Source organism: Camelus dromedarius, chromosome 3, assembly GCF_036321535.1.
Source record: "Camelus dromedarius isolate mCamDro1 chromosome 3, mCamDro1.pat, whole genome shotgun sequence".
In the NCBI taxonomy this organism is placed as follows: Eukaryota; Metazoa; Chordata; class Mammalia; order Artiodactyla; family Camelidae; genus Camelus; species Camelus dromedarius.
This window is the reverse complement of record NC_087438.1, coordinates 35,415,474-35,430,486: the sequence shown is the minus strand read 5'-3', so window position 1 is coordinate 35,430,486 and position 15,013 is coordinate 35,415,474. Positions and strand designations below refer to the sequence as shown.

The following is a 15,013-nucleotide window of genomic DNA, read 5'->3' as shown; positions in this document are numbered from 1 at the left end:
AAGGTTACGAAAGTTGGTGCTTGCTCCCATTTTCAACAAGGGGGTGGAGGGGCAGGGAGTGGGGAGCATTTCCCCTAGAGAAGTAGGGTGAGTCTCCCAGGAGAATGGAGGGGTCTGGACAGATGAAACTTGTCTGCTCAGGGGTAAAACAAATTACAGATCATCTGATAAAGAAAAGGTCAAAATTGGATTCTATGCTTAAACAGTACTTTATTACAGAACTAAAAAAGGAAAGGAAGGTGAAATACAGTCATCTCTAATTTGATTAGGAACAAAATATCACTAGCATTCATTGCACAAGCATCAGCATTTGGTCAAACACCGGTGTTGCACAGAACACGGCAGGGGAAACTGGCACACAGGGCTGATCTACAAGGCCTGTGGCTCTTGTCCCTCAAACCTGGTCCTTGTCAAGCTCCGCTCAAGCCCATTTTCCCCAGAAGCCTCAGGCGTGGGTGGAGGCTTTTCCTCTCCATGAGTAAGTGCCCCGAATCAGGAGATGAGTGTTCCTGCGCAGGACTCTTGGGCTTTGATTAACGCATCCGATAGGCAGTTTTTCCAAAAAGTCAGTTAAATGATTTGAGGGACCGTCTTTTAAAATACATAAAAATAAGGCTCACATTTGAGAAGGAATGATAGCATCGTTTTTCTCCTCCCATTCATACTCATTCATCAACACAATTGCTGGTGCCTATGCACCAGGTATGCGTTGGGGATACAGCAGTAAGTTGGCGCTTACTCTGGCTCCTTAAAGCCGTGTTGGGTCCTACTTCCTGGAATGCTTTTCCCTCCAGCCTCCATTTCTCAACAGCGCCTGCTCACACACAACTCCATCACAGAACTCGCGGGGCAGGGCGGGGTACACGTACTCTCTCCCTACGGAGCCTGCCTGGGCGCTGGGCCCCCGGAAAAGGCCGTGCCCGCGCCGCGGTTCCCCGAGCGAGGCCGCGAGCGTGATGGGGCGCAACAGCTGCAAGGCGCCAGCCGCTCTGCCCGCCCCTGCTCAGCCCCCGCGCTGTTTGGGGGCGGTGCCCCCCGGCCCGGCTCCCGCTCTCGGCCGCGGGCGGGGAGGGGCCGGAGCAGGTAGCTGGGCCACCGCCCGGGAGCGAGCGCGGGGCGCGGGGCCGCCGCGGCGGGATGGGGCGGCTCTGGGTCCGCCGCCTCGTCCTGTTCGCCGCCTGCCTGGGGCTCTGCAGGGCGCTCGGAGGTACGCGCCCCCAACTTCCCTCTGCCCGTCCCTTCCCAGGAGGGCTGCGCGCGGAGCCCGCTAGGAGAGGGGCGCGAGCGGGGCGAGCGGGGAGGAGGCGCGGGCGGGGAGCGCCCTGTACTCTGGGGGCCCCAGAAGTCGCCGCGGCCGGGCTGGTTCCGCGGCGACCGCGACGTGAACTCTCAGGCCGGGCCTTCGCAGCCGGGCAGCCGGGGGAGGAGACCAGTCGGCCCTGCGCGGTGGTTGCAGCGCCTCTGCGGGAAGCTTCCAACTCCCCGCCCCGCGCGGCCGGCCCCTCCGGCCCCGGCCAGTTCGCGAGCCCCCGGGGCGGGCCCTGCCCTGCCCTGCCCTGCCCTCCGCTCGGCCTTCGCCACGAATTTGGGTTTCAGGGCCGGACTCTTGGTGGCACTCGGACGAGCAGAAGGAAGGCGTCCTGCTGTCCTCCCTTCTCAACCTTTTCAGCTCTGCTCCTTCCCTGGCCCCGGCCCGGGAGAGCTACTCGCCTGCACGCGACCCTCAGGGCTTTGAGGGCCTTAAACTCCTCGCCGAAACTCTTCGGTCGCTGGCGTATTATTCCTTAAGTCCTTCCACAGTCCGCTTGCATTTTCTGGACCCGATTCGCTGGAAGTGCTTTACATTTTCATGGCGCTTTTCCGAAGTCAAAGATTAATAAAAGCATAGTTGTTGAGACTTTTCATATAACTGAGCTCAACACTTGGTCTTTTCTGCTCTCCATGGCTCTTTGAAATTTAATTCAGCTTAACAAGACTTGCTTCTAGACTCTTTAGAGAGCACTTTGTAGATCAAAGGCCTTGTAAGTCTTTGTGGTGTTGGGATTAAATTCTGAACGCTCATTTACTTCATGTTAGGCGATTTCACTAGAAGCTTTGGCGGAACGTTGCCTGGCATGCGTAGTAGCCACACCTCACCTTCTCTCACCCCTGCGCCTGCCTCCTTCCAGCTCCTCCAGCTCTGAGTCAATCCTGCTGGTTTTTGTTGTTGTTGTTTTGTTTTTTGTTTGTTTGTTTGTTTTTTTGTTGTTTTGTTTTTTTGCAGCGGGGAGGTAACTAGGTTTATTTATTCGGTTCTTCACTGAAGGTACTGGGGATTGAACCCAGGACCTCGTGCACGCTAATCATGCACTCTACCGCTTGAGGTATACCCTCCTACCCTCAATCCTGCTGTTTTGAGGCCTTTCCAAGCTCCTCCGTCTTCGCCCTTCCTTCCTGATTCTTCCTCTGCCTGCCTCCACCGCCCCTTCTGGCCTGGCATGCAGGATGGAACTGGCCAGGCCTAGGGGCCCAGGTGTGGGGCCGCTGTGATTGTGGCAGTGGTGTGGCTTTGAGAGAGGAGTTGCTAGCTGCAGGCCAGGGAGATTTGAGAGGGCAGAGAATGGCGCTGGGGGGCAGACTGGGTGGTGATGGGGCCTGAGCCAGTGACCCAAGTGGTCAGTGTAGGGTGATGGAAAGCCCATGGCTTTGGAGTCAGGTGGACTTGGGCTTCAATCTGGGTGCCACCGTATATACTCAGTGACTGGGACAATTACTTCTCTTGGTCTTGATGTTGCACTTGTAAAACTGGGATGATAATTGTTTCTTCAGAGAAATTTGAATAAAATAGGTGTAAGACCTCCTAACAGCCTGACAACTACTCAGTGAATGCTCATTCCTCTCCTTTCCTCATCATCTGTGCAGTTAACCTGGCTATGAGGCAAAGAGCCAGTGGGTTAGATATCCATTTAGGGGTACAGAATGTGGATAAAGGAGATTTATTAAATAAAGAATTCTCCTAGAGCCTCCAGCAGGAATGCAGCCCTGCAGACACCTTGATTTTAGCTCAGTGAGACCTATTTTGGACTTCTAACCTTTGGAACAGTGAGACAATAAATCTGTGTTGTTTTAAGCCATTACATTAGTGGCAATTGGTTATAGCAACAGGAAATTTATAGAGGGAGTTTCTGTCCTAGTAAAAGAGATCATACAAAGGGCCATATAATTCTGACAGAAGATGACACATGTCGCCAGAGAAGGATGAGGGGCTGGGAGCCTTAGGGAAGTTTCTGTCCCTGTGCAGAGTGAGCCTGGCTCCAGCACCTACTCCAAAGGCTGTGGCTGGGACCTGGAAAGCTCCCAGCCAGTGGTGGAGCAAACACAGACCTGTGTAAATGTCAAATGTGGAGCATTCAGATTAGGACAGAGGCTCTGCAGTCACTAAGGAGGTAGTTGTCAGCTCAGCTGGGGCTGGCCAGGGACCAGGACGGCCTCACTGCTTCATTCCAGGGGGCACTACAGGAATCTACAGCGTCTGCAGGAGTAGTTCCCCCTGGAGTTGTGCGGGGCACAGTCTGCACAACTGTTAGCAGCAGGCTTACAGCATGCCCTATTGAGAGGGGGTTTGGGCAGGGCAATGCTGGCGTTCTCTTTGCAACCTGAGCAGTTGGCCTGGAGACTGATGTTTGTCTTATTAGTTCACTAATCTACCTCCTGATACTACCTGGCACACTGGAGGTGCTCCATCTAGTGAATCAAAAAAACAAAACAAAATAAAACAAAACAAAAAAACTCTAATACAAAACCAAAATCAAACAAAAACCCAAAATAATATAGTTTGGAAGAAGGAATGGAAACTAGTTCTAAGGTAGATAAAACCAATAATATAATCACCTACCTGGGAGATATTATAGAGAAATGGAAATTCTTACCTTCCATGAAGAGCATTTTATCCACTTCACTGTCAAGCTATGGCTTCTATTCAAACATTTCACCTTTTCTTAAGCATACAGAACCAGGAAGCTGCTCTGACTTTTGTTCAGCTTGATTTGCTACACACATATAGTACCAAAACATGCCTTGTCCTTCACTGCAGGTGAAGATCACCTTTCTTTTTCTACGAACCAGTTTTACTTGTGCTTCTGTTTGCTTTTTATTATTATTTTGAGGTGTTTACCAGGGGCCACAAAAGTTAGGGTCAATTCGGAGGTGAGGACAAAAACCAGCTTCAATCCGGCAAACCATAAGTTTTAAACCTGCTTCCTTGTTTTTCCCCTGAGGTGATGGAAATTTCTAGCTACCAGCTGAGACTGGAATTGATGTAGTGCCAGAGGTGAAATGTGGGAAAATAGAAGGATGTTGTTTATTAAGGTTACTTAGCCATTCTCGGCAGTAGATTTTATGATTTAGAAAACATTTCCTGGTTTTGAAAACTTAACAATATAGCCTGTCAAAAATTGGAGCGGGGGATTCAGTAATGGGAAGGCCAGGAGGATAAACTAGGATAGTGGGTTTGTAATTGTTTGTTTCAACTTAATGACCACATCCCTACATTATAATTTTATTGAGTTTAATCATCAATGGCTGTTTTTAAAAAGAGAAGAGGGTGCTTATGCATATCTGAGAAAGTCTGTAACAGATCATATTCATCTCTCTATCAGCTTCGCATCTTGGTAAAAACACTGCCTTGGTGATTGGGAATGCTTAATTTTTGTCTTAGTTCTGTTTCTGAGTAACTGTTGACTTGACATAAGTCCAGAAGCTTCTTTAGGCTTGAGTTTACTCAACTATAAAATGAGGGTCCACTAGGTTAGTTCAGTTTGGTTCAATAAATGACTGTTCACTACCTATCCATCTTACCTAGACTGGGCTCCCTAGAGAGACAGGCCTAAGGAGGGATTATTCTGCAAGAACACTCCTGATCTACCCCTGTTCTCAGACCCATAGATTATGATTCCTGGAGACACAACAGGAGGTGTGTGAAGAGCTATAACTTAAAGACCATGTAAAGATCTTTCACTTAAAATGTCGATAATGCCTGGAGGATGGAACCCACCCTGATAGAGCACTGCTTCTGAGCTGGTGATCCAACCATTCCTTCATTAGGCTTTTCAGCAATCTCCCAGGCCTGCAGCTTCAGGGGTGTAGTACATGATAGGACCAGAGGGTCCCGTGGTCTTCGGCTCATTACCATACCTCCTTGGGAGTGAAAAGGGTGTGCCTTCGATTGAGGTGATGTTATTTGGCATCCCATGTTAGTGGATTAAACACTCCATGATCTCTCAGATCATGGTGCTAGTAGCGCCCTGCAAGCAAGAAAGGCAAATATATACCTAGAATTTGTGTCTATTTTTGTTGAAATGAATCATGGCTATTCCGAGGAGAAAGGGTTTCATTGATGTCAACTTGCCACCCCTCTTCAAGGGATGGGAACCTACTAGATTCCCTTAGAGACATGTTGGGCATTCAGTAGGAGCATAGCTAAGAAAGCCTTGGTAAGAGCGAGCCCAGGCCATTGGGTATATGCACAGACTCGTCCTTCACCACCATGGCTACTTCATCATGCACCCATTGTGGCAATTATAGGGGTGGCCAATGACAGAAGCTAGCTGATGGCAACTAGCCAACTCATTTTGTCAGCCTGATGGTTTAGTGTCTCTTGTGTGGTAGATGTTTTCTGGTGGGCATTAACATGCAATATAAAGATTTTCTCACTTCACACTGACACTCAGGCATCCATCCCAGACCTTCTTGTCCCTGCTCTTTCAATCTTTCTCATTCTAGGCTCCTGACCATCTGACTGGGCCATTTGCCGCTATTTATAAGTCTTTATTTATTCTAACCACAAGCCACTTCTCTCTCCTTACAAAGTGGGTGATTAGGTGTACCACCCAAAGTTCTTCCCTGTGGAGGATTTTCCCTCACTATTGTTTTTCACGGCCACCCCTAGGGGGAGCTGTAGTGTAGCTGGAGTCCATCTTCAACCTGCACACTTATGATGACGCTCACTCATCCATGCACCAAGTTCAGGTGTTTTACTCTTCTATCAGCTGGTAATAAGGGATTTCCTGGTGCAGCCGCACGTGTGAGCTGAGGAAAAGTTGCCGGCTCGAGAATGGTGCTGACATGGAGCCCTGGGCCATCATCTCTTGTAGCTTGCTTGTGCCTTCTGGTCCTATTCATGTTCCATCCTGGACGTACCACCTCCAGCCCTTCAATCTCTGCTTCCACCATCTGTCATGGTGACTCTGTCATGTGTGTCTTACCTAGAGTGGGTCATTACACTTTCTATGCTTCTAGGAGCCACCTTAGCAGTGAGTTCACAGCATTTCCGGCAGTCTTTGCCAGCAAGCTATATCCTGAATCCCTGGAGAGTGCCCCCCCCCCATCTATTATGAACTCTTTCTGATTCAACTTTATGTCCCTGCCTCTTTGATCAGTTACCCACAGTCCCCTGTGCATTCTCCCAGCTGCTGGCACTACATTCCGGGTAGGTCCTCCAGCAACTTTAGAGTCTAGTCCTTTCCTTCCCATATCAAGCTCAACGTGTCCCTACACAGGTTATGTGGCTTAAGTTTTTGGTCTAGTGGCCAGGAAGAGAGATGGGGCATATCTTCAGGGGTTCCATGTTACCTGTGGGGAGAGGTCTCCGCATCCTCTTTAAGCGAGGGGAGTGCTACCCTTAACAGGGGAATAGGTCAGTTCTTCAGGCTTAGAGGGCTCAGAGGGATCTAGGGACCCAAGATATTTGAATGCACCAATCCACATGTTCCCATTCCATATGTCAAGTTTACGTTCTTTCCCAAACAAGGCCTTAGACTCGTCAGAGCCAGCCTGTCATGGTTGGGACTTTAACCTTATTTGGAGCTATTTACTCTGATGATTAATTCCTGGATGGGAGTTTCAACTTCCTCTGCCTACTTGCTTAGGAGACAAGAAAGATATATGCTACCAGGGAAGCTCTTTGACTTTCACACTTGGCTTGTAATTGTCAACTAATCTCTCTTCATTTTTCCTTATCTTTTCCAAAGCTTCATTTCAAACTTAGCGATTAACACCCAATTCCATTGTCCTCATCGTTACTATTTGCCCGGTATTTTTCATAGCTTGATATTCCACAGCTGTCTAACGTGTTACACAAGCTCACCACCAGCGACTTCAGATTAACCCCTGTGGAATAAAAGGAAGCAGTACTGGGTGGAGGGAGAAGTAGATTTGCAATTCAGTTTTAGTAGAAACCTCTGCCACCCACCTTGAGAGTTCTGAAGGGGGACTGACCGATCAGAGGTGTCCTGAGTTGGGGCAAGAGAACACTGAGCCTTTATGCTCCCAGGACAGATTGGTGGGCTACCCCAGGAAGCAAATATGGCCTTGGGCAAGGCAGCTGTCTTCAGCAGGGTCAGTCCCTGAAGGAAAATGAAAATATAAAGTGGAATAGCCATTTTGGAATAAATTTACTAACTTTAATACTTCTGTTTTTTCCCCTAGCATCTTTTTATGGTGAAAGCTATGTGGAGCTCAACATCATAGAAGTTTCCTCTGAGTTATCTCTTCACTTAAAATTTCAAACCAGCAAACCACAGGGATTACTTTTTCTTGCAGCTGGGAAAAATGACTACTGCATAATAGAACTTCTATCAGGAAACTTACGGGTAAGGTTTTTAAAAATCTTTAAAAACGTATAAGCATTCAGTTACTGGAGGGAAGAACAGTGAAAGAAAAGAGAATAAATATAGCTATCCATTTGATTACTACTATTTCACTCAAATAAAACCATATAAGGGTTAAGATCTTCTCCAGTTTTACCAGCATGTCTAAATACTCTGACTCTGAAATTTTTTAACCTCAACATGTAGCCCATAGACGTGGGAAGAGCTTCCATGTCCAAGTTTCTCTTTTATTTGTGAATGGCCTTGTTTTCTCAATAAAACACTATGAGATGAGATTGATTAATTATGATTCTTTCTCTTTCAGGTGAGAGTGAATTTGGGTACAGGTGAACAAGTGTTCCTCTCTGAGCAAAGACTTCGTGTGGATGACTTGGTTTGGCATTTAGTGGAACTGCACTGTGTTAAGGGAAATATCTCTCTGGTTATTGACAAACGCTATGAGACAACTGGCCAGGTCACCAGTGGGATGCACAATTTGCACTTTCAGCATGGAATCTACATCGCAGGCCACGGTGGCCTTGAGGTCCCTTACCTCGATGGAGAGCTCCCCAATTTCCGTGGGTGCATGGAGGATGTGATATTTAACCAGAGGGAGATCCTCGCATCCCTTAGATCTTACCCTGGTTTCAAGAAAGTTTATGAGGTGTCACTAGGATGCAGTGATGAATTTTTTGCAGGGGAGGATGAAGCCATGAATTTCTTTAGCTCCAGATCCTACATCACCTTCCCAGAATGGAGGGTGCAAGGGGATGGGCTGTTGGAATTTGCTTTGCAGACTGGAACTCATCAAGCCTTGCTGTTATTTCAGTCTGGTAGAGAAGGAGATTTTGTTGCTTTGGAAATAGTTAAAGGTTTATTGAAGGCTCATGTAGGAAGAAATAAGAATGATACTCAGCTCTCTTCTTTTAGCTTAGTTAGTGACAACAAGTGGCACATTATTCAACTCAAGTTCACTGAAAGGTATCTGGGCCTGATGGTGGATGAACAAGGAGTAAGGACTTTGCTGCCTCTTCAAAGCAAACCATTTGTGTCTGAAGGCCACCTCTTCCTAGGAGGTCTTGATAACCGCAAGGGAGAAGAAGTTAAGAGGTTAGAGCTTGCCTCTGTGCCTAGGAAATCTGCTCGAGCAATCTCTTTCAAAGGGTGCCTAAGAGGCTTGGAAGCCAACTCAGAAAAGAGAGCATTAAAGGGTGCACTTGTTTCCAAAGATATATCTGCTGGTTGTAAAATGAAGAGTAGTGATGACGAGACTCGTTCTGTAACAGCAACGGAAAACCTGCTTGAGGCACAAGTTCCCCTGTCCACTGCCGTCCCTGAGGCAGGCAAACCTTTTCTGCAAGATGTGAGTAGCTATTTCTTGGTTCTGAATAACTTGGAGGTCCAAGAAGGTGGGCAAGCCTTACTGGAACAAAGGCATATGAAGGTGGATGTGGAGTTGAAGGATTTGGGTATCCATCAGTCTCAGATACTATTTAAAATAAAGGAAATGCCTATTCATGGATTCCTTCGATTAGATGTTTGCCCTGAGCAAAAAATGGAGAAGGCTTTTACTCTGTTAGATTTGAGCCAAGGAAAAGTTTGGTATATCCATGATGGTTCAGAAGACCCGAGGGATTATTTCACATTTTCAGTCTCTTCCAGCAGCGAGAAGGAAGTGCCATTGTATCTTCAAGGACATGGTTCATTTGTGTTCAACATCATCATCGTTCCAGTAAATGATCCCCCAAACCTTATGCTCCCTGAAGGAAACTTGCTTCTCGTGTTTGAGAACTCTAAGAAACGACTGACTCCAAATATCATACATGTGTCAGACCCAGACACAGATTCTTCAAGTCTTAGTTTTTCAGTTCTTGGCAACTTCCATTCAGATGCTGGGTTTTTAGAAAACACCAATGACCCTGGGAGAGCCATTAGTGGTTTTACATATGGGGATTTAAGAGGTGGCAACATTTTCTGTGTGCACCGGGGCCATCGGAACTCCCGGATTCTCCTAAGAGCAAGTGATGGAGAGCTGGTTAGCAATACGGTGGTGTTACGGGTCATGGCTGTTCCTTGGGACTTTGAAGTGGCCAACAGAACCGGTGTGGTCGTACAGCAGGGTGGCACGGTTCTGATTACGCAGAGCAACTTGTCAGTGGAGGTTAATGGTGAACGCCCGGAGGTGGAGACCCGCTATGTTGTCACTCATGCACCTCAGTTTGGCCAGATTCAGCGGCAGGGGTCAAGTGGAGAGTGGAAACCAGTGAGTATCTTTTCTCAGCGTTCAGTTGATCAGGGTCGGGTCCGGTACTCCAGTATATTCCAGGAATTGCAGCTAAAAAACATTACTGATCACTTTAAATTTAAAGTTAATATAGAAGGAAAAAGCAGTGAAGAGCTGATGTTTCCCATTACCATACAATGGCTAACATTTACCCTTCTGAAAAATGTTCCTCTTGAGATCAGTGAAGTAAACAGGCATGTACTGAATTCAGATCATTTGCAGGCTGTGACAGAGGGTGTGGACATAGCCGAAGGGGAACTACATTTTAAGTTACTCACTGCACCTAAGAAAGGAAAATTGCTACTTGGCACAAAAGTTCTAAAAACAAACTCAGTCTTCAGCCAACAAAACATTACAGACTTCAAGATAAATTATGAACCACAGGAGAGACCCAGGAAAGATTCACAAGATACTTTCAGGTTCTTGATAATTGCAAAACACATAGAATCAAATAATTATACTTTCAGAATAAACATTAAAGCAGATAAGATGCACATTATTTTAACAAACAGGGGATTGTTTGTAAAAGAAGGAGAAGGGAAATTAATTACAAGATCAGAATTATTTGCTCAAACATTGGACAATCAGACCTTCCACTATAAAATCACCAAGAGTCCTCAACACGGGAAGCTGAAATTGATTAGCTCTTCAGAGTCTCTGGGAAGTCATGACAATATTTCCACATTCACCGATCAGGACATCCTGGATGAGCGGCTGATGTATGTGCACGATGACTCTGAGACCCAGTGTGATGAATTCCTCCTTGTGGCCTCCCCTACAGGACCAGGCCAGGAGGGAGTGGCCAGGGATCTCCGTAGGGAGCATCTGGCGGCAGAGATCAAGGTCACCGTTTCTGTGGAGTTAAAGAACGATGAGAAACCGGTGCGCGTGGTGGATAAAGTCTTTCACGTTGTGCGGAATGGCCAGCGCTTACTAACCCTAGCAGATCTCTGTTACCATGACCCGGATTCCAATTTTGACGATGGGCAGTTGCTCTACACCCGGCGGGGCATCCCGAATGGGGACTTGGTGCGAGCCAGTGACCCGACTCAGAAACTGTACCAGTTCAGGCAGGATGACCTGCGGGCGGGGCACGTGCTCTTCAGGCATAGAGGTGCGGACTCCGCCCGCTTTGTGCTGTTTGTGACAGACGGTGTCCACACCACATCGTCCCTTCTCGAGGTCAGTGTGTCAGACCCCTACGTGCATATAGCCAACAACACGGGGCTGCTCGTGCAGAGAGGAAAGGACAGCAGCCTAACGACTGCCAACCTCAGTGTCACCACAAACCAAGATGTCAGAACAGATGGCGAGATCAGATTCCACATTGCGCGGCCCCCAGAGCATGGCAGAGTGCTGGTCAGCAGCTCAAGGGCCGGCTCGTTCTCCCTACATGACTTGAAGCAAGGACATGTGATTTATAGGCATGACGGCAGCGGCAGCTTCGATGTGTTCAACCTGACAGTGAAAGTTAAAGATACATATTTAGAAGTGGGCGTCTATGTGCATGTGGACTCGGAAAGCCACCAGCATCACACCCAAATTCTGCACAGCAAGACCCTTGTTGTTGAAGAAGGAAAACCAGTAAAACTGAGTAGAAGAAGACTCCAGGTAGGTAGTCGTCCCAGTACCAAACAGTCCCACTCTCCTAAAACCACAGGGAATGTGATCTATTTGTTTGCTTCTGAAAGCTATTTTTGTGTTGACTTCCCTCCTCGCATGTGGAACGACTTTTTAAAAAATGTAGATGCCATTGAGAAGGTTTCATGATTTTGATACTGCGAATTGTTCTACAGTTAGAAATGGAATATGAGTAATCCTAACCCTCATGTTAAAGCTGTGTGCACATGATCATACGAGTTTGCATGTATGTTTGGTGTAGGATGACCTGGGAAGAGGGAGGGAATGTATATATTGTAATATATTAAGAGGTCATTACTTTTTTCATTTTTCATAAGCAACACTGCCAATATATCATTTGATCTGAGTAATGTGATGAAGCAGGGTATAAAAACAGAGTAACCTATCAAGCATAAAAAGGATTCCTAAAATAGCAGAGGATACTATAGTATACAGTTTATTTCCTTAGCTCTGAATGTGGCCTTACTCAGTTTCTTGAAATTGATGCATAAAATCAGCCTAGACCAGTGGAATGCCAGGGGTGAAACCTCATACCAGAAGCTACATGGTTTCTTGAGGCTCCAACTTGGAAACTTTCAGCAGCACAGCCCTGCTGATCAGAGTTAGGGGAGAGTGAGTAATCCTGCACAGGGTGCGTAAACTGTGATTTATATGAAAATTGGCCACAAGTGCAGGCTATTCTGAATCTACCCTCAGGACTGCAAACAAGTTTGCTTGCCTGATAAATACAGTCAATAACGTCAAGTAGAAATGAATTCAAATCAGAAGCAGTTTACTAAATAATGATTTTTGACCACGAGAATGTGGGACCCACAAGCTTTTCTCAATTCTTTTTCAGGATCTTAGAAAGTTTATGCTTCAGTTTAACCACAAGGAGGTGTATGGAGTTCAGTGACTATAAATCAGTAACCATGACAGTTTTGAGATGGATTTTGCTCAATCAATAAATTAAATGCATATTGAAAATGCTGAACTAGTTTAAAAATATTCCTCTGAAGTGCTGCAATTTTAGTGATTCAGCTGCTACCTCTTCCATCATCGTTTGTTCCTTCTCCTTATATACCATTTTGTTTCTTTCAGCTCAACTTTCTGACTCCTGGATTTCTTGTCACTGTGAACAATGCCTTGTAAATACATTAGAAACTATTCAAATATTCCTTTTTCTTTGCCACCAGGGCTGAAATTCAAAATATTGGCATGGTCACCAGAGCAGATCCAAGCTTAAACTGTGTATCAATCTGGATTGTAACTTAAGCCGTTTGTGGACATTAATAGAAAAAAATGTGGTTTATCAAGGGTCTTGACTCTCCCATATATCAGTCTGTTTTTTCTTTTTCTGTCTGTATGTTGTGAATGTGAACTCAAGGTTGTACATGAAGATAATATTCCTTCAGAGGCAATGTTCATTGTTAGAACTCCACCCATGCATGGATACCTCCGAAAATCTTTACCAGAAGAAGGCAGCTTGGGTGCAGATGAAAAGTCTCCTTTGAGTTTTACACAGCAGGACATTGATGATGGTTATATCCATTATGTACAGACAGCTCCTGACCAACTACAGGACCAGTTTTTACTGGATGTGATGAGTGGCTTCCAAGCTGTGAGTAGAGTTGAAATCTTGGTGGATATTGTCCCTAAGCAGATTCCTCTGGAGGCACAAAATTTCACAGTGCAAGAAGGCGGTTCCAAAACACTTTCAAAAGACTACTTCAAAATTCCAAGCAAGCATTTTGCTGGACTTGACTGTGAATTTTTTCTACTCAAACCACCAAAACACGGTTATGTTCAAAATTCTCATTTTCCAAGAGTGAAGCTTATGAAATTTACCAGGAAACAGGTAATAACTCTGAGTTAATATATTGAGGTATGATGGATAAGGAAAAAATCTTGACTATTTATCATTTAGATTCATGGACTTTTGGGAGTGATGAGACCTGAGAAAGTATCTAGTCCAACCTACCAACAGATGGACAGGCCCTTCCGCAGTAACCCCATAGAGAGGTTGTTGCTTAATGTCCATTGCTTAAATATCCTCAGTGGTGGAGAACTCACTGCTTCCTGAGATGGGTCTTTCCAGCTGAAAAACATTCCAGTTGATGGAAAGGAAGTTCTTTATGCTGAGCTGCCACTTAGAAACTTCTCCTAGGTTCTGCCTCTGGGAGCTCACAGAACAAATCATACCTCCTTTGGTAAAAACTCTTTAAATGTTGAAAGAAAATGTTACCAAATTCCCTTGAATGTCATCTTCTGTAGGTTAAATATCTGTAGTTTCTCCAACTTTTGCTTATATGCTCTGGGTTTCTACCTGCACCATCCTGGCTGCCCAGTTCTAGAGAAGCGTCCCTGTCCCTCGCAAAGTATAATACCCAGGTAGCTAACACAGGTGTGCTTTAATCATTAGTGGATGTTTTCATTCATTCATTCCCTTTCAAGCAGCAGGTGCTGGTAGAGTGCACACTCTGTGTCGTGCGCTAGGCTGAGCACAGTGCTATCAATGGCTAGAGTGGCCCAGTGCCTGCCATCAAGTAGCTGGACCCAGCTGCCAATCTGATGTCCAACACAAAATAACCAGAATCAACCCTGGGCTGCTATCAGGTTTCTTTGTTTTGGGTTAGAATGATATTATTGTGAGACTTTGCTTTCTTATAGTGAATAAAAGAATGACTTCCGTTACTTTACAACCACGTAGCATCTTTAGGTAGTTTTGTCCCGTTAGCTAAGAATGTGTCCTGCTTCATTTTGCTTCTAAGGATTTCACCTCATCAAGTGATTTCAATCCATTCACTAAACACTTACTTTGTCCAAGTTACTGTGTCAGGTTACCCTGATAAGTGGACATATTTCTTGCTCTCAAGAAATGCTGTAGGGGAATCAGGCACATGAACTGTAATATAAGGTACACTCTTCTTATCTTTCATGTAGGTGAGAGACCAAGCACCAGATTTTGATTCTGTCTTGGTCAGTTCATTATCGACTGTGCTTTGTAAGAAGTGTATATTTCAGCACGGTTGGTTGAAATCTGTGTCAAGTACGTGTGTTCCCTGTGGCATCCGTGTGATCATGTAGCCTTGTTCACGGTCGAGGTTGTGTGTTCCTGCTCCTCCAGAGGAGCCTTCATACTTTAACTTCCTTTACGACTCCTGAGGTCTCTGCGTTTTGAGACATGATTGTTTTCACTTTCAGTGACAGCTAACACCTAGTGACTATAGCTTTTAGTGGCCCAGAGAAGGAGAGTTCTTGGCCATTTTTGCCCTTCATTCATTTAGCAGATAGTTTTTGAGTGTCCATTGTGTGTCAGGTGTGCTAGCTCCGAGTACCGGGGATACAGCAGGGAAGTACCTGGCAATAATCCCTGTCCTTGTGGATCTTTTCCCTAGTGGGGGAAAGAAGGAGGCAGAGAGAGATAGTAAGTGAAATAAATAAGCAAATTTCTGTAAATAAAATAGCTGAATGAAGGTTAGTG

The 15,013-nt window shown here is 45.8% G+C and overlaps 1 protein-coding gene across 1 annotated transcript in view; it reads left to right on the top strand.

The window, feature by feature from the left end:
* The first annotated feature begins 1,042 nt into the window (after positions 1 to 1,042).
* Positions 1,043 to 15,013, top strand: part of LOC105087163 (chondroitin sulfate proteoglycan 4) — a 63,782-nt gene continuing 49,811 nt past the window's right edge. The window contains exons 1-4 of the mRNA XM_031445027.2: positions 1,043 to 1,207; positions 7,465 to 7,628; positions 7,951 to 11,520; positions 12,917 to 13,387. Coding sequence (XP_031300887.1) covers positions 1,138 to 1,207; positions 7,465 to 7,628; positions 7,951 to 11,520; positions 12,917 to 13,387 — 4,275 coding nt within the window. The 5' untranslated portion in view covers positions 1,043 to 1,137. The remainder of the gene's footprint in view (positions 1,208 to 7,464; positions 7,629 to 7,950; positions 11,521 to 12,916; positions 13,388 to 15,013) is intronic.